The sequence below is a fragment of the Sceloporus occidentalis genome, unplaced genomic scaffold (genome assembly GCF_023333645.1).
Source record: "Sceloporus occidentalis isolate IW3139 unplaced genomic scaffold, rSceOcc1.0.p SCAF_1, whole genome shotgun sequence".
NCBI lineage: Eukaryota > Metazoa > Chordata > Lepidosauria > Squamata > Phrynosomatidae > Sceloporus > Sceloporus occidentalis.
This window is the reverse complement of record NW_028316981.1, coordinates 117,656,277-117,680,047: the sequence shown is the minus strand read 5'-3', so window position 1 is coordinate 117,680,047 and position 23,771 is coordinate 117,656,277. Positions and strand designations below refer to the sequence as shown.

General features: G+C 48.5%; 1 protein-coding gene across 2 annotated transcripts in view; it reads right to left on the bottom strand.

Annotated features, from left to right (window-relative positions):
* Positions 1–260: 260 nt before the first annotated feature.
* Positions 261–23,771, bottom strand: part of LOC149322005 (uncharacterized) — a 33,409-nt gene continuing 9,898 nt past the window's right edge. Inside the window, exons 2-6 of one of the 2 annotated variants that reach the window (XM_089532890.1) lie at positions 14,945–15,450; positions 14,053–14,107; positions 11,448–11,587; positions 7,079–9,772; positions 261–2,682 (exon numbers count right to left, since the gene is read on the bottom strand). In XM_089532890.1, coding sequence (XP_089389016.1) covers positions 2,270–2,682; positions 7,079–9,772; positions 11,448–11,587; positions 14,053–14,107; positions 14,945–15,365 — 3,723 coding nt within the window. In that variant the 5' untranslated portion in view covers positions 15,366–15,450 and the 3' untranslated portion in view covers positions 261–2,269. Of the gene's footprint in view, positions 2,683–6,719; positions 9,773–11,447; positions 11,588–14,052; positions 14,108–14,944; positions 15,451–23,771 lie in introns of those variants that run through there. The other variant, XM_089532882.1, reaches the window with a different exon arrangement.

The window sequence follows — 23,771 nt, the reverse complement described above, 5'->3', positions numbered from 1 at the left end:
AGAACTTACACACAGAATTGGCAGAAGCTTCTATAATATACCACCCAGATAATAGACAGCTCACATTTAAGTGTATCTGCTATGGAGCCATTTCTAGCCTGCTTAAAAGCAGGTAAAATCAGGGCAGCCTAATCCATAATAAGTAATATTAGGACTGAAACCATTTTCTGCAGCTTTCAAATGAAATCAGTATGTATTATACTGCGCATAGTCCCTGCCCCCTTCATTGTGAAATACAGACAACAGAACAAACTCAAAAGTTTATCTTTATTTTTTAAAAAACCTTAAGAAATATGTACTATAATTTATCACTAATGATTTGCTACATTACAACAGCAGTTACGTACCTAAGATCAACACCCTGTTACATTTAATAAGGCTTTGTTTTCAATAATGCTACTGCACAACAATTCCTCCATGTAATTAGGGGGACAGTCAGCCTCTCTGTGCAAGCCAAGAGGGCAGAGGTAAGATGCAAGCCTGAAATAAATAAAGCAACATAATAGGGGACCCCCTAGGTAGCAAAGGATTGGTGGGCTGCTTTTGACAGGGCAACTTGTATGTTCAGTCAGTAGTTTCAGTCTCAGAAACCAGGCAGGTTTAAAGTCATGTTGGCCACTTGCCTTGACCTACCTCTTGGTCTCATTAGTGGTTTTCTAGCAGTATCTCTGAAGGACATCCTAATAATCATCAGATATAATGTTTGAGCCAGCATGATGTAGTGATTTGTGTGTTGGACTATGACTCTGGAGACCAGTGTTCAACTCCTGGCTCAGTCTAAATCCACTGGGTGACCTTGGGCAAGTCACACTTTCTTAGCCTTAGAGAATGGCAATGATAAAAGCCCTCCAAAGAAACTTGCAGAAAACAAACAAACCCTACATAATTTCCAATTTGTGGTGACCATAAAGTGATCGATCATGTGGTTTTCTTGGCAATGTTTCTTGGGGGGGGGGAGGGTTGCCAGTGCTCTGAGGGTGGGAGTGTGATGCCTAAGGTCACTCAATGGGTTTATATGGCTGAGCAGGGAATCAAACCTTGGTCTCCAGAGTTGTCGTCTAACACCACCTGGGACCAGCACTGGTATAAAAACAAAAGACCCCCCCCCCCCCCCAGCTGCACCAAGCCTTTCCTTCCCAAACTGATGAAGCTGCTGCCAATAAATTGCAACATGGAAAGGTGATTTCTGACAGGCTTAGCAACCATTTTCTTCCTCCACTCTTTGCAAGATGCAGCTTTCCATCCAATTCAGAAAACCAGAGATTTCTCAATCCTCAGACAAGTGTGTGCTGATGCATCAGTACAGTCAGCCTTACATATCCACTGATTTTTTATGCACAAATTCAGCCATCCATGGCTTGAAAATATTAACAAAAAACCAATTCCAAAAAGCAAACCTTGATTTTTCCATTGTATACAAGTGACACCATTCTACTAGGCCATTGAATATAATGAGACTTGAGCATCTATGGATTTTAGTATCCACAGCGGGTCCTGGAACCATACCCTAGCAGAAATCATGGGCTCAATGTATATATCATAGTTTTTTTTAAAAGTCATTTGCTCTCCACTTGCAAATATCTCTTCTCCTTTCGATGAAGTTTCACACACTAATTCTTCTCCTCTGAAGAGAAGGGGCGCACAGGACTTTCCCCAAGAGGGGGACAGTTTGTTTTTTTCCTGCTGCAGTCAAATGGAGGCAAGGGGGTCATTCTGAAGCTTTTCTGTCAACCTAAAAGTAAGTTGGTCTGCTTTGTGTAACCTGAAATAAATGCACCACAATTTGGGACCATTAGCCCTGTTAGACTAGTGGTTCATATACAGCAAAAGGTTAACTTGTAACCCTCCAGCTAAACTCCAACTCCCATCTTCCTTGTTCAGTAGCCATGAGAGTTGAGCTCCAACAACAGCTTGAGGCCTAGAAGTGCCCTACACCACACTAGAATGAATCCCCCCCCCCCCCATCCCAGTCGAAAACTCAAATGTCAAAGCTAAATGCTCTTGTGAGCCAACTGCAGCAGGAGCTCCAAGAGGAAGCACATCCTTTCTTGCATGGTTATAGCTCACAAGAACCAAACTACAGTAGACGCAAAGAGCAAGGTAGTCTTGGGCTGTGGCTGAGAGGCAAAAGGGGATAGTCCTCCATCAGCTCACAGTTGATGCCTCCATTGCACCCCCAAGAGCAAATGGGCCAAACCTACAGGAAATATGTGTCAGGCCACAAGAGCCAGGATGCCCAAATGGGAGATTAACCTCTGAGGAAGAAAATTCAGTGGAAGGTCTCAACTTCCACCACAGTCCAGTCCCCGTGGGGGGACGACATGTCCTCTGGGGAGAAGCTTGTCACTGAAGTGATGCTGGCCCGTGATTCATCCAGGGGGGAGATCAGTTCAGTCCATTTGCCAATCTCTGCTTCGCTGCTCATTGCCCCCTTCCCACCGACAGCCCCAGAAAGGGTCTCCATGGGGAAGAGCAGTGTCCGGTTGATTAGCTGCTGCACCACGGTGGCCTGGATATTTCCTAGGTGAAGAGCCTGGTCTCGGGAAGCGGTGCAGAAACAGCGGCTCCCCTCCTCGTCATCTGGGCCTGGCGTCTCAGCACCACTTTCTACTTCGTAGATAGTGGAAAGGATCTCTGACGGACATGGTCCCCAGGGGAAGGGCAAGCCAGCCCCACTGTCACCTACAAACAGGGCAAGGAGCTCGGGTTGGAAAGAGTGGCCCTCAGGGGTAGGAGTGGGTGACACACAAAGAGAGGAATCAACAGACAAGCAACAGAAGAACAGGAGAATAGGGGAGCAGGTTGGTTTTTATTATTTATTTTGATTCCCAGCCAAGCAAGAAATATATTCCAAGGTTATTGAGCTATGGAAGCAACAGCATCAAAGCCTGGCCTAGCCTTCCTGTGTAGAGTCAACTCATTAATTCCAAAGCAGCTTCACACTTCTTGCTGGGCCTTCCTCCTTTTGGTGCATCAAATCTGGCTCCTTTTTTACAATACAGTGTAGGATCAGGTAAGGTGATCTTTAAGGGAGAGCTCCATACCTACTTCTACTTTCTGAGGTCTAATCTGCACTGCAGAAATAGTGCAGCCACAATGAACTACAAATCCTAGGATTCCATAGGAATGGTATCAAACAACTATTTGAAGATCAGACCTAAGAGTCCACAACTGCCATCTGCCGGCCCGAGAGAGAGTTGGCCAGGCAAGTCCAGCTCCATCAGGACTAAGCCTGAAGGAAGGAGACTCCACCCTCCACAACTGCCATCTGCCGGCCCAAGACGGAGTTGGCCAGGCAAGTCCAGCTCCATCAGGACTAGCCTGGAAGAAGGAAGAGCCCTCCCTCCAATCCATCTGCCTTGGTCCAGGCCTTAGAGGGAGAGAAGAACTACTGGACCTCATCCCCTTTCCCTCCATCATTCCCTTCTCCTTTTGTTTCATGTCTTTTAGATTGTAAGACTGAGGGCAGGGAACTGTCTGATTAAAAATAATATTGTAAGCCGCCCTGAGAGCCATTAGGGCTGAAGGGCGGGATATAAATACCTAAATAAAAATAAATAAATAAATAAATAAATAGATCATAGCTTTGGTTCCAACTTAACCTCCTATCTAGTCACTCTCCAACATCACTCATAGTCCAATTTCTCAAAGGAGAGTGGAATTGGTGTGCACCACGTTTTCAGAATTGATGCTAGTTCTTTATTTTATTGTTCTAAATCTCACTGTATACTTTTAAGCCAGAAATGGGTATTATGAGGCCCAACATCCATGTGTGACCCCTTACCTACTGTATTCCTCTTTTCTCAGCACAGAGCTTCACCTTTCTCAAACCCACTAGGATCCACCATTCTGAACAAGCTCCACTCCCACCTTTATTTGTCCCAATCCTCCACTTCAGATTTCACCAATAGGGGCAGGTATAATCCTGGATTATTCCAGGGTTGTTGGGGAAATGCCCAAGAGCATCCTCTTAGATTCTCTACAAACTAGTAGGGAAAGCTTAAAGAATACAGTGGTCCCTCCACATTTGCTGGGGTTAGGGGCATAGGACCCCAGTAAAAGTAGAAAAAAACGCAACTAAAAAGACACACTAGTTTTTTTTTACCTGAGCGAACACCTCTCTAAGAATCGCTAGGTCCTCTAGCTTTATGATTAACATCAGCAAGAGGGTGACCACAGAATCTTGCTGGAAGTCCTACAAATGCCTAGACAAGTGAGAAGTCAAAGGCTTTCATGGCCGACATCCATAGTTTTTTGGGGTTTTTTAGGGCTATATGGCCATGTTATAGAAGAGTTTATTTCTGATGTTTCACCAGCCACAGATGCTGGCAAAATGTCAGGAATAAGCTCGTCTAGAACATGGCCACATAGCCTGAAAAACCCGCAAAAAACTAAGCTTAGACAAGTGTTTTCTCTAGGAATCTCTAGGTCGTCCAGAGTAACTTCATGCTCAGCTTCCAGCTAAGTCACACTGGAGAACCTAGAGAATATATCAATTAAATATCTGTGAATAATCAAATCCACAACAGTCAAAGCTGCAAATGCAGAGTGCCGACAGTATTTACAGCAAAAAAGCTGTACAGTATTTATTGACTGAATTCTGCTATTCTATTGGACAAACTAGGATTAGAGGAGGCTTTTTTCAATTTTTGGCCCTTCTTCCACCAATACTCCATAAACATTCATTTCATGAGACCTCTAAAGCTCCAAAAAGAACCTTCCAGCATGTGGACTTGCTAAGTGAATTTCAAAAGGAGAGTCCCCCCTCCCATGTATTACATCTATCACTTAAAAAGCCAGGCTATGTCAGATGAGGTCAAAGTTTTAGCCTAGTCCAGTCTGTTTTGGCAGTCCCCCCCCCCCCCCCCGAAAAAAAAAAATTAAAAAATCCTATCTGGCCAGTGGGAAAGAATTCTCTAAAACCACCTTTTTCTGTTTCTGGAAGGTTCCATAGACAGCAGTTCTACATGGAAACAGACTGCAGGATCCCCCTGCTTCAGCTCCCACCCCCAAATGAAAGTGAATCCCCAATCACATTGGCTTATCTTTTTAAATTATCTGCTTATTTTACAGCTTACTGTGGGCTATGGTGGGTCCTAAAGGCTGAACAGTGAACACTCTGAAGTTGGCCACTCCTAAGGCTTTTTCACACTATACAACTATAATGAGTCAATTCCACTTTTCTGTGGTGCCTCTGACCAAACTACCAACTCCAGAATTCCACAGGATGCAGCCACAGCCATGAAAGTGGCATCATAGCAATGCTGCAATTGTTTAGTGTGGAAGGGCTCCAGAGGTCTACATACTTGTAAGCCTGAGCTGGTCAGTCATTACCAGTTTTATAGAATCAGATTTGTCTGAATAGGGGGAAACACTTTTAGTTTATCTAATCATTTACCAGAACACCTGAAATGCATGGTTTTCCACTCCTGCCTGCTGACCCACCTCAATGGACAATTGATTTTAGTCAGATTGCTTGTCTTGTTAAAAGACAATTCCTTGACATTAAACTTGAGATCTACCCCACTGGTTCTAGACCTACACTCCAAGAAAAGCAAAGAATGGGTTTGCCTTCTAAGTGATTCCTCCCTGCCAAAGGAAGGCTGGGCAGAGTGCAGCCCACAGGTTACATGCAGACTTTGGGACCTTGAGGTGCAGCTATTGAAACCACACCACAATTTTTTTTTTGTAATTTTTTTTTTCATATTGATTTTTAGGTGATTTTTTTCACACTCAAATGGACAAAAACCAACCCCAAACCAGCTGCAAATGTGGTTTACTTCCCAGCCAAAATGCTGTCACTTACAGCATGCTAAAGGGCAATAGTGCAGCTCTCTAGAGAAGAATAGCCCCCACTCTGTATGCAGTTTCCCACCCATGACCTAAAGTCAAACTAGAAGATGAAATCGTCTTCCAAGGCTTCCTGTACTTGTGCCTGCACACTTTTGTGCACTCTGCTGCTTAACCTGCCTAAACCCCTCCTGTGCTTTGGAAAGCCTTTCTATGACCTGCCAGTTTAGGGACAGAGATGCAGAAGTCCTGGACTGGCAGCAAGAGATGTCAGTCACTAGGTAACTTTGCCATTGCATGATGAGGAAAAATAATCTTCAAGGGAGAGGGAGTCTCTAAATAAAGGGATGGGGCAATGACTGAGCCTCTAGATGTTGCAGGACCACAACTATGGGCCTCAAGTCTGGACTCGAGAAACAAGCATATGGACACAGCTAACAGATTAAAATCATCTGTGAGGTTGGGCAACTTGAGAGCCCTCCAGGAAGTCACATCACCCTTTACTAGTGGCTATGCTGGCTAGGACTGATGCAGTCTAGGAGCAAATATCTGGAGGGCACCACCTCTGTTGCCTGACTATCTTTTACATGCAATACAAGTCTGCAAACATTCCCATATGTTTTACTTCTGCCAAGATATCAGTCATGCTGGTCCAGTTCAGATAATCATCCATATCCCCCCTCCATCCTCCAAGCCTGGTCCATGTTTTCTTGTTACATCTGATCTAAGCCACTGAGCAACAACAGACAGAGGCAGTGCTTCCCCCTTACAGGAAACTGTTTCACCCCTACTGCCTGAACACTTGAAAAGTATGTTGGTAGTCCCTGTTGAGCCATACTCAATTAGATCCCTCCCCCTCTGGCACCCTTTTTGAAGCTCAAACCAAAAGCAGCAGGGGACGGGTCTCCTGGAAAAACAAGACAGGCAAGATCAGATAGACAAAGTGATGCTTTATTTAACATGTCAAAAGGCTAAGAAGTTTTCCTTTCTTCAGAAACACACTAAAATACACACAGCTTCCCCTGAGGAAGTCTGTAAGAGGGTGGTAGAGGGGAAAAGATCACACACACACACACACGCACACACACAGACAAAAAAAAAGAGTATGCCTGCTTGTCTAGAAACACAGATGGAACAGATACACATGGAGAAGGAAGCTCCCAACCCCTTGCATCTCCCTTCCCTACAGGGTACTATTGCACACTGACCGAGAAAAATAGGAAGAGAGAAAGAGACAGCACAGGTTGGCACTTTCAACACAGACAAGGCAGGTTTCTCTATACATTACCTGCAGCAGCCAGGCTTTGACTGACAGTATAAGGCTCCACCTCCTCCTCCTGCTGCTGCCCTCCCATCTTTTGGGGAGCAGCTGGGGGGACTTGTGGGGAAGGATGCTCCCAACCCACAGAAGTCTGGTCGTTGGTCTCTTTGGGGAGCTGGTCCTTCAAGCCCTCGGTGGAATGCTCCTCGCTTTCAAGGGAGGAGAGGCCAGGGCTCTTCCCACAGCTGTCAGTGGAGTGGAGGTGGAAGGCACCAAAGACATCGCAAGAGGCTGCTGAGTTGGTGGAAGCTGGGGTTTCTGTGCCGGCATCACCTGAACCAGGCTCATCTGACTCCTCCACTGAATGAGGCAAGGGGGGCTGCTTGCCTGGGGGAAGGGAGGCCGACAGGCACACCGTTTTGGTAAAGCCTACCTCCTTCAGCAGGTCCACATCCAGCTCCCCTTCCTCCACCCCTTCCTCTTCTCCTGAGGATACCGTGGGCTCTGTTGGTGGGTCACCAAGGACTTCATCTGCTGGCAGGGTCTCCGCCTCATCATCCCCCTTTTCCATATGGATGCCCAGGTCCAGCTCACCAGGAAGGTCCTCCAGGGGACTCAAGAGCTGGTGGCATGTCTGCTCCAGTCTTTCATCTGACTTGGACTCCACTCCTGAGCTGCTATCGTACTCCCGCAGCTCCTCCGGTGTGCTCGTCTCACTGCTGCTCTTTCCTGCCAGATCAGGGCCACTCAGAGTGCTGGATTTGGAAGATGAGCCTCCTCGCTCTGGGGAATGGCCCTTTGTACCTGTCCTGCTTAGTGGCAGCTCTGGACCACCAGGCAACTGAGTTGGAGGCTCTTGCAGTAACTCCAGGCTCTTCACGGGCAGGCTCTGGGGTTTATGCATTGATCCTGGAGCAGCAGTGGTGACACCATCAGCATCACCGTCACTGTGACCTCCACCACTTGGCAATGTCTCATCTAACAGTGGGAGCATAATGTCCAGAGGACCCTCCTCTTGCTGCACACATACTTCTGGAGCTATTGTGTCATCATTGTCATCATCATTGCTGAGGTCTTCAATGCCAGGATGTTCAGCCAACCCACTAGACTGGTCACCAAAGATTTCATCCGCTGGCAGATTATACACTGGCAGATCATCTGCTGGCAGATCCCCTGGCAGTTCACTATGGAGTGGAGCTGCTGCTGCAGGAGAAAAAAGAAGAGGCTGGTCCCAAACAGCTTCACAGACAGCCAAGCATTCTGCCACATGCAACCCCTCTGCTGGAGCTCCGTCTGTACCACTGTTGGTAGATGCAGACAGCCCTTCCATTCTCAGAGGAAAGTCATCCTCCTCAGCCACCTCACCATCTTCAGCTGCAGGTTCCAGGGAGTTCCTCCATCTGGCACTCTCTGTCTCTAGAGGGGCAATGTGCTGCTGCTGCTGCTGCAACTCTTCTTCAAGGCTTTGAGAGAGCCTTGGGACTTGGTCTTCCTCCTCAGTGCCAGGCTCGCTATCATACTTTGTTGCCACAAGCCCTGCAAGGGTTGCCAAAGCAGGAGGATCTGCCTCCCTGGCAGAGGCAGCATCCACGTCAAGGGCAGGTGACTCCCACTCTGTTGCTATTGGTACCAAGTGCATAACTGCATGGGGCTCTTCAAGTGGTTTGGCCTCAAAATCCAAGGATCCAGGAGAAGGAAGTCCCTCTTTGTGACTTGGGAGGGTAGCTTCACCTTCAGCCAAAATTGGGGACCCCTGGGAGGAAGTCAAGAGAGGATTCAAGTCTTCATGGGTATTTTCAACATCAGGCAATGAGTGCAGCTGCCCAAGGGCCCCTGCAACTTCAAAGTGTGGAGATGCTTGCTCTTCCAAGTCCTCAGAAGATGTGGCTTCCTCAGCAGGCCTTAAGGACTGTGTTGGAGGAAGAGGAAGGGGGTTCCAGGCAGACTCCAAATGGACGGGAGTAGATGTTTCGCAAGGAAGAGCTGTCTTGCAGAGCAGCAGTTCATTGTAACCACCGGGGAGTGACAGGGCCTCAGGAGCGGCCAAATGAGGCATCTCGCTGGGAGAGAAAACCTGCACAATTTGTGGACCAAGAGGGGCCGGAGAGGCTTCCAGCACTGCTGGAGGCAGCTCCTCTGCAACTAACACCATGTTGGCCCCATCATCCTCTTCCAAGCCCTGTAGCTCCAACTGCTCAGTCCCTGAGACTCCTACACTGCAGCTTACAGACATTCCTTCTTGAGAGATGGGTTGGCCAGCCGTCTCCATCACCATCACAGGGTCCAATTTTTGCAGAGCCCCCATATCTGCCATGGTAACACTTTCTGTGTCTCCAGTGGTTATCATGGCCTCCTTTTCCTTGGAAGTTGCTTTCTGAATCTTGCTTTCCATAGAAGCCTGCTCTTGGCTAGGAGGAACATCCTTCTTCAGAGGCTTCTTGCCTGGGCTGCCTCCTGGAGGTGGGACCTTAGTGGTTTTTTGTGGTTTGGCTGGGCGGGCACTTGCAAACGCTGCACTGGCAGGAGTTCTGGTCTTAGCAGGCTCTGGAAACTTCTTTGTGGTGAGCTTGGTATTCACAGTGGCATTCCTCTGTCCAAGGTTTTGCTCAGACTGTGATTTGGCATTTAGGGCTTTGGGGTTCTTTGAGGCAGAAGACACCTTTGCGGCGGGGTTGGAAGCTGATGGTCTGGCATTCAGAGGGGTGGCAGTTCTAGAGGCATCTGGAACAATAAACAACACTTTAAGTCCCTTTGTGGAGACTGGATAAGTTGGACTTCATGCAGCATCTACCCAAAGAATACTGAAATCATCAGCTAGTTGGCAGTCTTCTTCCTAAAATGGGAGAATTTAAATTTTCTTGAACTACATCCTTCAGACTCCCCAAGCCAGTATGGCCATACTAACTAGAGAATTCTTTGGATTGTACAGTGCGTCCTCGCCTTACGCGGGGGATCCATTCTGGATCCCTCCGCGTAAGGCGAATTCCGCCTATGCTCGAGCCCCATTGGAAACAATGGGGCTCGTGCGTGGCGGCGCGGGCGCACGCGCCCATTCAATTGAATGGGACGCGCCGCCCCTTCCGCCCTGCGCTGCGGCTTGAGCGCATACGCTCAAGTCCGCGTATGGCGCGCCCGCGTATGGCGTGGGCGCACTGTAGTCCAAAAATCTTTTCCCCCAGGACGCTGCCATTTTTTTTACTTGCCATGATTTTTCTGAGTCTATGGTATTGTTCATATTCCTTAGCACTCCCAAAATGATTTTAAAAAAAACATCTGCCACTTGGGATGTTATCAAGCAAGAGAGAAACCAAGGTGTAATGGCTGTCAGTATAATGTTACTACTACAATCCTTTACATCTTACGTTAGAATTCAGCTGGCACAAACTCCTTCTTGAAATACCAGCTACAAGACTAAAACTCTTAATGTATCAAGAAAAATGGCACCTTCAACTCATTGGTAACACTTGACACAGCACAGCAGCCAAGAGACTAAGCTATGAATCAGAAGATCTGGTGTTTTCGCCTGTCATTAGCCCACTAGGTGTGATTAGGCAAGCTACTTTCTCTACCTCCAATCTTCCATTTGCAAGGTAGGAGTTAACACCAATCTAGTTTACCGGGTTGTGATCCTTGGATTACAACAAGAAATTAAGTGCTTTTAAAATTCAAAAGCACTATATAAAAGCCATGGATTATTCTTTGAATACTCATTTATATGCAGATCTGCTAGTATAGCAGCTGTGTATGCATGTGTGCATGCACACATACATATGCTTGTCTCCAAAATTCCTTGGAATGTTCAACATTCCCATTTATTCAGAGACATAGCCATGTTAGAACATAGCCAGTAGGATATATATTGTTATATTGACCTTTCTATAATGGTTATCGTCACATTTTTATTTATTCAATTCTTGGAAGAACTTATGAGTTTTATGTATCTTATCTGCTGACAGACCAATATTGATTGGTAACAATTAAAGTGGCTGGCTTTTGAACAGCAGCAATGATCTGTCGGAGTAAAATGGTATTTTAAAATTTTATAATGATTAATTTTAAATTTTAATTTTAAATTTTTGAAGCGCAAACTTTGTATTTTGATTCTCAATTACTATTATTCCCCTTTTTGCTCTGATGTTGATTTTGTTTGATATATTTTATCTGTATGTCTGATCTGTTGATCGTTAATAAATAATGAAATATCCTGTCATGTTAGTCTGGAATATTAGTATGGAAACAGACCTTTCGGACTGTGCCAAAGAAGATTAAGCACACGCTTTCATAGACTTGTTGTATTTCCCCAGATGCAGCATTTATGGACTGCAAAGTCCAGCATTTTCATAATGTGCAACAGGGAATGCTTCATTTCCGCAATTATGCTATATACGCTGCTTACCTCTTTGTGTGGACAGAGTACTTTGCTGCTGCTGACCAGCAGGCGGTGCTGTCTGCTTAGGTCTGCCCACACTTTTGTCATTGGCTGGTGGCCTGTTTAAGGATGATGAAGTTGTGTTCTTAGCCCCTGGCAACCAAGTCCTGAGAACAGAGAACAAACAATTAGGTGATGGGGAGAAAATTCTGCTCAAGCCTTTGGAACACACAAGGACTATTTCTTGCCAGCATCCTGATGTACATCAACACATAAAGCATTTCAAGCCTTTGGCAATTAACTGAGACCAGGCTAGCCTAACAATGCCAGAGTTTGATGAGAGAAAAGGCTACATGTGAAGACAGCTACATGCATTTCAGCCAGTGGATCAAAAATAAGATCACTTTTTTGGATAAACCTTGCAGTTCACTCCTTCTGTACACTCCTTCTCCTGGTGCCAAAGATCTGCTGGTATACCAGCTGTGTTATGTGCGTGTGAATGTGCCAAATGTGTTGGTGCCTGTATGTGTGTGTGCGTTAGTTGAGCTCCCCTCCTTTTGCTTGTTTTTACAATATAGAATCATAGAATGAATCAGCTCAGGCAAATTCCCACACAGAGATGCATTTACTTCATTTCACTTCTATCCCACCTTTCTTCCAAGGCAGCTTTGCAATATAAATAAATACCAAAACAACATTAAAGAGCAACTGAAAGATCATTAAATAAGATATGATGTTTAAAAGCAAGCACAGCATTAAAAGAATTAGAAAACTTAAAAACATAACAACAGAAGGGACAGAAATACAATGTTCCACATTGCAAGAGCTTTCAGCAGCAGCCAAGGTACAGTATCTGCCTGCTGGCAAAAAGAGAAGGGGATACTCTACCCTCCTGTGGGAAATAGTCCCACAGACTCAGAGCAGCCACTGAGAAGAAGGCTGTCTCTCATGTCCTTACCAAGCATGCCTGTGAGTGTGGTGGGACTGAGAGAAAGTCTCCCTGTAGCCAGTATTTGGAGACTGTCTAACTGCTCCCCTGCTCTAACTGTTCATTTATTTCCCACTCATATACACAAAAATATCCCATCCTAAGATTGGGACCAAAATGACTTTGCCTACCTCTCCAATTTCTGCATGGTTTTCCATCTTACCTAGTGAAAAGTTCTGGAGAATTCAAAAGTCTGGATACATTTTGTCATCTCTGAATTTGGTATTAATTTACTGCAGGGATTAAAACTAATTCCTATTACGTATACTAAAACGGATTTTGAAGATTGACAGTAGGCATATCCCAAAGCCTGGGGGTGGTGGTGGTGGCAGTCACCACCATTTCTAACTCTCCTGAGATACAATTCATTGTTGCAATACCATTTGGACAGGCCAAAAATAATGTTTTGGCACTTTTCGCTACTGATGAAATTAAGACACTTTCTCTGCAGGGGTGCCATGAAATAGTTTGGGATAATCCAATCTGGCCCCAGCAAGTGTCTTTTCAGACAGAAAAGGTTTTTGAAGATCCTAAGGGTCACATGGGACTGCAAGTGGCCCACAGACCACATGATTTTCACTCTGGTGTAGAATATTTCAAGCAAGATAAACATAGTAGCTATCTCTATTTTGCATAATTCAGACTACAGCCTTAATTCTTTTCCCCATGTGTAAAACTCTCAAATATAGACTTCACACCCAAGTAGGCAGTAGAGTGCTTTAACACCAGGGTGCTGGTTTTAACCTTCTCAAAAACACTACTTATGCCTAGATAGATGCAGTCAAATTTGCATTTTCACTAGACATAGCAGTTTCTCTTTTACTGGAATCTCCAGACCCAGCTCAACGTATGATCTGACCAAGTCCCACCTGCTCCACTTTGCTGTTTGAATGTGGAAGAGTCTGAAAAGGCTGCAAATGCAAATGAATGCTAAAATCCAGTCACTAAATGGTCAAGGATTGGTATCACAAACCCTGGTAAATTGTTTTTTATGCAACTTGTTATTGTAGGCTAGTTTCTTGTGCAATTAGAGGGTCTTGATGTTGTATTTAGCCACTGCTCAGACAGGATCCTCATTAGATGCACAAGAAACTACACCATGAACTACTAAGTTAGAAGTATCAGGAAAGTTATGACTTCTGTCCTGAAAAAGGTGTGTTTGGCTTCAGCTATAACTGGAAGCACTTCATCCCACCATTCATACAATTCACTTTCATTACATTACTGACATTCACCAAACTATCCTCCATATGTGAGCACACCCTTTTATGCTCTCTCCTAACTCAAGCAGGGTATTATCTAATTCCTAGAAGAACTAGCTCTGAGTCCCTGTGATGTACTGGACAGTGCTAGACTGGGACTGTGGAGACACATGTTCAAATCCCCATTGAGCCTTGAAAGTCACTTGGGGCTGTTGCACTCTCTTGGGGTCTGAACATAGCAGGGAAGTGGCTTATTCGGAGGAAAGATAAGCTGGAAATACCATCAAACACAACATGCACCACCCTTTACCACCTCACTCGGCTATGCCTCAAGGCCTGGCAATTATTAACACTTTAGGATTTAACAAGAACATTAAGATACTGGCTCCTCGGCTGGTGCCAAGTGTGCAGCACGTAGCAAGAGCAGTGCCCAACATCATACCTGGAGGGCTTAGTCTGTTCAGATCTCTTGGGCTTTGTGGAAGTGGTCTTTGGGGCTAGGGAAAGAACAAAAAAGATATATGTCTCAGTCAACAGCACAGCAAGACATGGGGGGAAAAAATAAAACTTTCACTGCCTAAGGCTGAACGAAAGAGCTACCTAGAGGCCACCAGGGGGCATGGCATGGCTGCATACAGTGCTACCTCGGGTTACGAATTTAATTCGTTCTGTGGTGCCGTTCGTAACCCGATACATTTCGCAACCCGAAAAGGCGCTGGAAAGCCGCTAGCCGCGGCTTCCGATTTGAATTTCGCGCCGAAATTAATTTCGTAACCCGAAAAATCTTTCGTAACCCGGAACAGTTTTTTCCAATGTAACTTTTTCGTACCCCGGAAATTTCGCAACGCGGTGAATTCGTATCCCGGGGTACCACTGTATTCTGCATCTTCACAGTGGAATGCAAACACAGAGGTTATTACTCAAGAAACCTCAGGTTTTCAGGTGATATCAGTAAGCATCATGACTTTATGTTGCTCCTAGATGCAAGCCCCTGACAAAATTTCAGAAGCTTAGAAAGGGGCCCAAAGAGATTGACCAATTGCAGAAAGAGAACTTTTCCTTTATTTTCACAGCTTTGCCCTTCTCAATCAATAGTAATAGGAATTTTGGCCCACGGTACAACAATTTAGATTTTTAGTACAGCATACAGGACATGAATGGCAATATTACATTTGAAGGTACTCTTTGGAAATATTTGCCTTGACCCCAGGTGTACATTAACAGGTATGACTAGGAACTAAGGGAAAGTCTCCTGAGAATGCCCACAAAACATTCAATAGATCAGGATGATACTATTAACCCAATGTAGAAGAGATTAGGCTGGCAAGGGATACCTGAAGCTGCTGCCGCTGTTGCTGCCTTTGTGGGTTTTTGCTGTGCCTCTTTGTCTGGACCCATTTTTTCCAGAGGCTTCACCCCACCAGGTTTGTCTCCTGCCACTTTTTTTGCTGTTGTTCTAGTGGATGAGTTGGTAGCAGCATTGTTCTTAAGTAACGGCTGCTTGGCATGCAATACACCAGCCTTCTTCACTGTCCCATTGTTGAGAGTTTTGGGAGCACCAGAAGGAACCGTAGGAGAGCGAGAGGCAGGAGGGACTGGCTGTTTCCTGCTAGGAAGCTGGGCTGCTTGATTTGAGTTCTTGCTCAGTTTCTGTTTTGCTGCAGGCGGGCGGGCAACTGGTGCCCCTTCTTTGGTAGTGGTTATACCATTTGACTGAGGAGCTGAGTCTCCGCCAGCAACTGATCTATCATCCATCTTCACACCCACAGATCCTGGGCAAGCTGTCTGAAGCCCTTTGAACTACCAGGCAAGGGACAGGATTCTGTTTTTCACTTTCAGTCTGTAGGGAAAATAAAGAGGAACCTTGACATTATACAACTGTTACCATATAGGAAATTCTCAGTAAGGCACTGCAGAGGTTATGACAACACATGAAAACAATGCTACAGATGTGCTATTACAGAGCTGAGAAATGTTACTTTTTGGACTACAACTCCTACACCTTCCACCAAGTCTGCATATATGTGTTGGCCATGTTGGCTGGGGAATATGGGGAAGTTGTAGTCCAGAAAGTAACTCTTCCAGATTCTGACCTATTTATAAATGGAGTTCAACCTAATAAAGATTAATAAAGATTGCAACCACTGCTCACAATAGATACACAACAAAATGAGGATATGCATCCATTGATTCACAATAAACTGTCCTCAGTTTATTGTCACATAGCTCTGATGAGGTAGATCTACACATTGTACACATTCAGAATGCAAAAACAAAGCTGCAGGACCATCAACTGCATCAGAAAATTAGCCTTCTAAGCTTAAATCTTACTCATTTTGCATCATGCTAGTCAGTGGACCACTGAACAGCAACACAGTTATGAGGAGCTACTTGAGACGAAAGACCAACAAGGTCAACAGAATACTGGATAGGGGCAGACCCTGTCATTGCCACTCTGCAATCCCACTGGTTGAGCTTGTAGCAATAAGCTCACAAACACTGTTGTACAGTCACAGGCATGGCTGGTAGCCATTTTAGCATGGTGCTTACAATGAAACAAGATACCCAGCCTTCCAAGCATTCAAAGCAACATATTAAGACCAAATGCAAAGCAGCATAACACTGCTCCCCTCCCCCAACACAACCTTATGACCTAAAGCTACTTTATCGACAAGATTTACATGGGATCTTCCCACTTAACGCAAAGCAACATGGAGGATGCAGTTAGGGAAGAGACGTGATGTAAGGAGCCCTAGTGGCGCAGTGGTTAAATGCCTGTACTGCAGCCACTCACACAAAACCACAAGGTTGCGAGTTCAAGACCAACAAAAGGGCTTAAGCTCGACTCAGGCTTGCATCCTTCCGAGGTCGCTAAAATGAGTACCCAGATTGTTGGGGGCAAATTAGCTTACAGTTGTAAACCACTTAGACACTGCTTAGGCAGTATGAAGTGGTATATAAATGAAGCTTGTTAATGAGCAGGAACCCTGTGGATTCCTTCCCTTTCCCACATTAGAATGTGAGGATTCCTGCAATAGTGTGCACACAGAAAGTTTGAGATCACATTCTCTCAAAGCATTACTACCAACAGCATTTTAACACTAAAGTGTAAGTGTGGATAGTTGTTGCTGCAGTTAAAGTAATACTCCTCTCCAGGGAGGGAAGAGCATGAGTATTGCCAAGCCCACATGCCCAACACATAAAACGTATATTATTTAGATCTGTATGGTAGCCCAGAAGGATGTTAAATGACTAACAAACCCTTAGAAGCAGGGGTCGGCAACCTCCGGCCCGCGGGCCGGATGCGGCCCGCGGAGGCCTGGCGACCGGCCCCTGCCTCCCCTTGCCGCCGCCGCCGCGGCGGCCGCCCGTCGCGGCGTTTCGCCGCTCTGGGCGCCGCCATTTTGGGCGGCAAAATGGCGGCGAAGTCTCGCGCGACCTCCCTCGAGGTCGCGCGAGACTTCGCGGCCATTTTAGCTGAAAAAATGGCGGCGCCCAGAGCGGCCTCTGGGGCTATGGGCGCCGCCATTTTTTCACCCAAAATGGCGGCGAAATCTCGCGCGACCTTGGGGGAGGTCGCGCGAGACTTCGCCGCCATTTTGCCGCCCAAAATGGCGGCGCCCAGAGCGGCGAAAAGCCGCGATGGGCAGCCGCGGCAGCGGCGGCAGCGGCGGCGGGCCTTTGAGAGGCCCGCTGCCGTCCCTGGGGCCCTCCAGGAGGGCTCCGAGGGCGGCAGCGGGCCTCTGGGGGGCCCGCTGCCGTCCCTGGGGCCCTCCAGGAGGGCTCCAAGGGCAGCAGGGGGCCTCTGGGTGGCCCGCTGCCGTCCCTGTGGCCCTCCAGGAGGGCTCCGAGGGCGGCAGGGGGCCTCTGGGTGGCCCGCTGCCGTCCCTGGGGCCCTCCAGGAGGGCTCCGAGGGCGGCAGGGGGCCTGCTGCCGTCCCTGGGGCCCTCCAGGAGGGCTCCGAGGGCGGCAGGGGGCCTCTGGGGGAACCCTTTGCCGTCCTTGGGGCCCTCCAGGAGGGCTCCGAGGGCGGCAGGGGGCGTCTGGGGGGCCCGCTGCCGTCCCTGGGGCCCTCCAGGAGGGCTCCGAGGGCGGCAGGGGGCGTCTGGGGGGCCCGCTGCCGTCCCTGGGGCCCTCCAGGAGGGCTCCGAGGGCGGCAGGGGGCCTCTGGGGGGCCTGCTGCCGTCCCTGGGGCCCTCCAGGAGGGCTCCGAGGGCGGCAGGGGGCCTCTGGGGGGCCCTTTGCCATCCCTGGGGCCCTCCAGTAGGGCTCCGAGGGCGGCAGGGGGCCTCTGGGGGACCCTTTGCCGTCCCTGGGGCCCTCCAGGAGGGCTCCGAGGGCGGCAGGGGGTCTCTGGGGGACCCTTTGCAGTCCCTGGGGCCCTCCAGGAGGGCTCCGAGGGCGGCAGGGGGCCTGCTGCCGTCCCTGGGGCCCTCCAGGAGGGCTCCGAGGGCGGCAGGGGGCCTCTGGGGGACCCTTTTCCGTCCCTGGGGCCCTCCAGGAGGGCTCCGAGGGCGGCAGGGGGCCTGCTGCCGTCCCTGGGGCCCTCCAGGAGGGCTCCGAGGGCGGCAGGGGGCCTCTGGGGGACCCTTTGCCGTCCCTGGGGCCCTCCAGGAGGGCTCCGAGGGCGGCAGGGGGTCTCTGGGGGACCCTTTGCAGTCCCTGGGGCCCTCCAGGAGGGCTCCGAGGGCGGCAGGGGGCCTGCTGCCATCCCTGGAGCCCTCCAGGAGGGCTCCGAGGGCGGCAGGGGGCCTCTGGGGGGCCCTTTGCCGTCCCTGGGGCCCTCCAGGAGGGCTCCGAGGGCGGCAGGGGGTCTCTGGGGGACCCTTTGCAGTCCCTGGGGCCCTCCAGGAGGGCTCCGAGGGCGGCAGGGGGCCTGCTGCCATGCCTGGGGCCCTCCAGGAGGGCTCCGAGGGCGGCAGGGGGCCTCTGGGGGGCCCTTTGCCGTCTCTGGGACCCTCCAGGAGGGCTCCGAGGGCGGCAGGGGGCCTGCTGCCGTCCCTGGGGCCCTCCAGGAGGGCTCCGAGGGCGGCAGGGGGCCTCTGGGGGAACCCTTTGCCGTCCTTGGGGCCCTCCAGGAGGGCTCCGAGGGCGGCAGGGGGCGTCTGGGGGGCCCGCTGCCGTCCCTGGGGCCCTCCAGGAGGGCTCCGAGGGCGGCAGGGGGCGTCTGGGGGGCCCGCTGCCGTCCCTGGGGCCCTCCAGGAGGGCTCCGAGGGCGGCAGGGGGCCTCTGGGGGGCCTGCTGCCGTCCCTGGGGCCCTCCAGGAGGGCTCCGAGGGCGGCAGGGGGCCTCTGGGGGGCCCTTTGCCATCCCTGGGGCCCTCCAGTAGGGCTCCGAGGGCGGCAGGTCGCCTCTGGGGGGCCCTTTGCCATCCCTGGGGCCCTCCAGGAGGGCTCCGAGGGACGGCAGGGGGCCTCTGGGAGGCCCGGTGCTGTCGCTGGGGCCCTCCAGGGGGCCCTCCAGCGCTGGTGGCCCCCACCAGCTTTTTTGCCGGTCTCTGACGGGGCCTGGGGCCCCGTCAGGGGCCAGCAAAGGTGGGGAGGCCTGGCCCCCGGAGGGTGGAAGCTCCGCCCCCGGTACGCAGCCCCGCCCCGGAGGGTGGAAGCTCCGCCCCCGGCACACGGCCCCACCCCGGAGGGTGGAAGCTCCACCCCCCGCATGTGGCCCCGCCCCGGAGGGTTGAAGCTCCACCCCCCGGCTTCGGCCCCCCAGTCGCCTGAGGGACACCAACCCGGCCCCCGGCTCAAAAAGGTTGCCTACCCCTGCTTAGAAGCTTCCCAGCACTCTGCTTCAGCTACTGTTATGTTAGTCTGTTATTGTGTATGTCCGAGGTGAACAGTTCCAGATGCTTTTGACCTACAATGCCTGCCAGTCCTTGCAGTCCAAAACATTTCACTGTAGAATTTCTAAGATCTGTTGGGGTCAGATGTAAAGCAGAAGTTAAAGAACCATTAAATAAACTATGCTGTTAAAAACTTCACCCCCATCTATCTTTATCTTTCTTAAAGGTACTGCAAAGAGAACTGTAGTGGGTGGCACTACATAAATAAAAGATGATGATAACAACAACAACAACAACAACTGTAGTCTTGTGCCTAACTTCGGGTAACACACGTAAAGAAGGATACACTGACAAAATGGACTGGGACAGAAGAGTGTTTCCACATCTAGGACTAAGATCTTATGAGCCCCAGTCCAGATGTAAGCCCTAACCCTTTGCATGCTAGTATTCTTTCTAAATTAAAAAAATTTCATGCAAGGGGAGATGCGTGATCTTTGTTGCACCTGTCAGTGACAGCACCATGTCTGAGATATTCCAGGGAAGGTATATTCCCTTTCACAAATCAGCTTGCCATCTCTGCAAACCACATACAGGTAAGCCAAAACTCCAGAAGCAGCAAGACCTACCAAACTTAGTCCGCTATTTGGTGTGGCAGACGCAGAAACAGAAGCTGAATTTGTAAATTAAGGGAGTTGCTCAGTGTAATCAGGGATTTTATGGGTCCTACTCCTTGCAACAGTGCAATTGCCTAGACTTAAGCCACATTTGACACAAGGACCACTGTTTGTTAGCTAAACTCCCAGCTGATAGGTTGCATTGTGTTCCCAGTCAATTTTGGTTAGAGCCAAATAGTTCAGGTTGTGAGGTATTTCATTCTCTCTGGTGTTATCTTAAAACCTTGCAATTCTGTTTGCACGCTTTGTTTCTAGACATTTTCTCATCTGTTTTACAGGCCAACCTTAGGCATCTGAGAATTGCTAACCAGTTTCAGTTTTGCTTTCCTCCTTCTGAAACACACACATCCACCTTCAAATCCCTTTGTGTGTTTTGAAGTGTTCATTTCTTTTCCAAATCCTACTATTATGTGTGTGTGTGTGTGTGTGTGTGTGTGTGTGTAATTCCATAATTTATCACAAGAGCTAGGCATGCTATCTGAAGTCTTAAGCAGTATGTGTGTGGGCAATACATTTTTTCCACAGAAATATGTATATTAACACCCAGCCTAGTATTATAAATAAAAAATTCAACAGGATTTCCAAGTCTTGTTTATGCTGAAGTTGAACCATCCATCTTACATGTCTCCCACCACAAATAGTTTATTTGCCAGAGATATCTTTTTCTATTTGCTTATCATCAAGCACAATGGTTTTGGCATGTTTACAATTCTGCATCATCTCAAGTTGCAAGGCCCAGTCTGGCCACATCTGAGCCCAGAACAGGACCATGGGAAAACCTGTTGCTTTTCTCGTTCACACTCAGCATATATACTCAACCTCATGTATATCTCAAGGGTTTTGAGGTCAAAATTATGGATTTTCATATGACCTATGGATAAGCCGAGTGTAAAATTTTGGGGCATCTAACAAAAGATTTAAAGCAGTCTTCCCCAAACTGTGCTCTTTAAGGGATTTTGGACTTCAGCTCCCAGAATCTCACACTATTGGCCAACATGGCTGAGGCTTCTGGAAGCTGAAGTCCAAAATCTTTTAAAGGGCACAGTTTGGGGACCACTGATAAATGATCTAAAAGATGAAGCAAAGGAAAACAGTGACAAAGAACTTACAAAATTCCAGCAGGCATAATAATAATAATAATAATAATAATAATAATAATTACTTTTATTTGTATACCGCTTTTCCACAGATCAAAGCAGTTTACAGACTATTAAAACCATTACAAACCATCTCATAAAAATAGATAAAATCCAATAATACATTCATACAAATATATAAACTCTAAACACAATTCTTCAAGAGGGTAAGGCAGAGAGTTGATGGCAACAGAAATACGCAACATCATTCTTCAGAGGGGAAGGCTTGACAAAAGAGAAAGGTTTTAAGCTCCTCGGGAAGACTGCTCCAAATCTGGGGGCCTGTCACTGAAAAGACCAACTGGGAAGTGGAAACATTTTTGGACGAAGGAATTTCCATAAGATTCTTCCCGGATGTTCTGAGTGTGCGGGGCGGATTATATGGGGAGATGTGGTCCCTCAAGTAACTCGGGCCCAAGCCATGTAGGGCTTTATAGGTGATAACCAACACCTTGTGTTGCGCTCGGTAGTGAATAGGCAGCCAGTGAAGATCTTTCAACTTAGGTGTTATATGGTCAAACCTAGATGCACCGGTGACCAATCTGGCTGCCATGTTTTGTACTAACTGAAGCTTCCGGGCTTGGTACAAGTAGGCTTCCCATATCCCGCCTGGGGGCGGGACTTTCCCGATTTGGGGCGGGTCCGCATGGTCCCGCCCCGGTTTGGTCCTGCCCCCGGGACTCCCCCCCCCAGCGAGTCCTGCAGGCTTGGCTGGGGCTTGGAGGACGGCTGTCTTCCAAGCCCCAGCCATGCCCTGGGGGCTCCTCCGCGATCGCGGAGTCCTCCAGGCTTGGCTGGGGCTTAGAGGACGGCTGTCTTCCAAGCCCCAGCCATGCCCTGGGGGCTCCTCCGCAATCGCGGAGTCCTCCAGGCTTGGCTGGGGCTTGGAGGACGGCTGAAGCCAAGCCCCAAACCTCTGCCTGGCTGCCTCCGTCTCTGGGGGGGGGGAATCCCGGGGGTGGGGGCAAAATGGCGACGGAGGCAGCCAGGCAGGGGTTTCGGGCTTGGCTTCCTCCATTGGCGACGGAGGCAGCCAGGCAGGGGAAAGAGCCTTTCCTCTTTCTCCTCCTCCTCTTCTTCTGCCTCCTTTTCTTCCTCCCCTTCTTCCTCCTCCTCTTCTTCTTCTTTCTCCTCCTCTTCCTCCCCTTCTTCTTCATCTTTTTCCTCCTCTTCTTCTTCCTCCTCTCCTCCTCCTCCTCTTCTTCCTCCCCTTCTTCCTCTCCCTTCTTCCTCCTTTTCCTCCTCTTCTTCATCTTCTTCCTCCTCCTCTTTTTCTCCATCTCTTCTTCTCCTCCTCCTCTTCCTCCCCTTCTTCCTCCTCCTCTTCTTCTTCTCCTCTTCCTCCTCCTCTGCCTTTTCCACTCTTCCTCCTCTTCAATGCCCAAATATGCTGTTTGGAATGGGGGGGGGGGAGGTTAGCCAGAAAGGGAAGTACATTTCTGCCATCTGTCTAGGAATAATGCCAAAATGTCCTCCATTTTGATCATGCCTAAGAAACATGCATTTATATTAACATTTTAAAAAAAACATCAATTTTTTGCATGTCCTCCATTTTTTAAAAAAATGTCCTACATTTGAAAATGTTGTCCTACTTTTGTCCTACAATTGTCCCAGTTTGGAGGTCCAGAATTATGGCAACCCTAGGTACAAGGGTAGCTCCATGTAGAGCGCATTACAGAAATCTAGATGAGAGGTCAAGGTCCCTTTGGCCCAGGTAGGGTCGCAGTTGGCATATCAACCGAAGTTGATAGCAAGCACTTCTGGCCGTCGCATCTACTTGAGATGTCAACTGCAGGGACGAGTCCAGAAGTACTCCTAAACTGCGAACTTCGTCCTTCAGGGGAAGTGTGACCCCATTCAGGACAGGTGGATAAATTTCCTTCCCCGGGCCTGGGGAACCTATCACCGGTACTTCCGTTTTCTCTGGATTCAGACTGAGTTTGTTTTCCCTCATCCAGCCCATTACCGACTTTAGGCAGGCATTCAGAGGAGAGACGCCATCCTTAGTCACTGCATCAGTCGGAGACACAGAGAAACATATTTGGGTGTCATCAGCATACTGATAACACCGCGCCCCGTGTCTCCGGATGATCTCTCCCAGCGGTTTCATGTAAATGTTAAACAAAGTGGGGGACAAAACAGCTCCCTGAGGGACCCCAGATGTTAGTTCCCTCTTGGAGGAGCAAGTGTCCCCCAACTGCACCATCTGGAATCTTCCCGAGAGGTAGGAACTGTTTGTGCTCTTCCTAAAAGTTGGATAGATGAGAGAGTAGGGGGGGGGGTCTGTGATTCCAGGACAGATTATGTACTTGCCTTTCACCAGGGCATTTTTAATAAGAGTTAAAGTATACAAATGGAAAAATCAGAATGGGAGGAAATAATTGGAAGAGCAACTAATAAAATGATTTCTAGACTCTATAAAATGCTAACAAAATGGGACACAGAAGATGAGATAATTAAAAATAGTATGATAAAGTGGGCACAAAATGTGGGACACGATTTAGATTATGAATGATGGGAGGAAATATGGGGTAGAGGAATAAAATATACTGTCAGTCAAGAGTTGAAA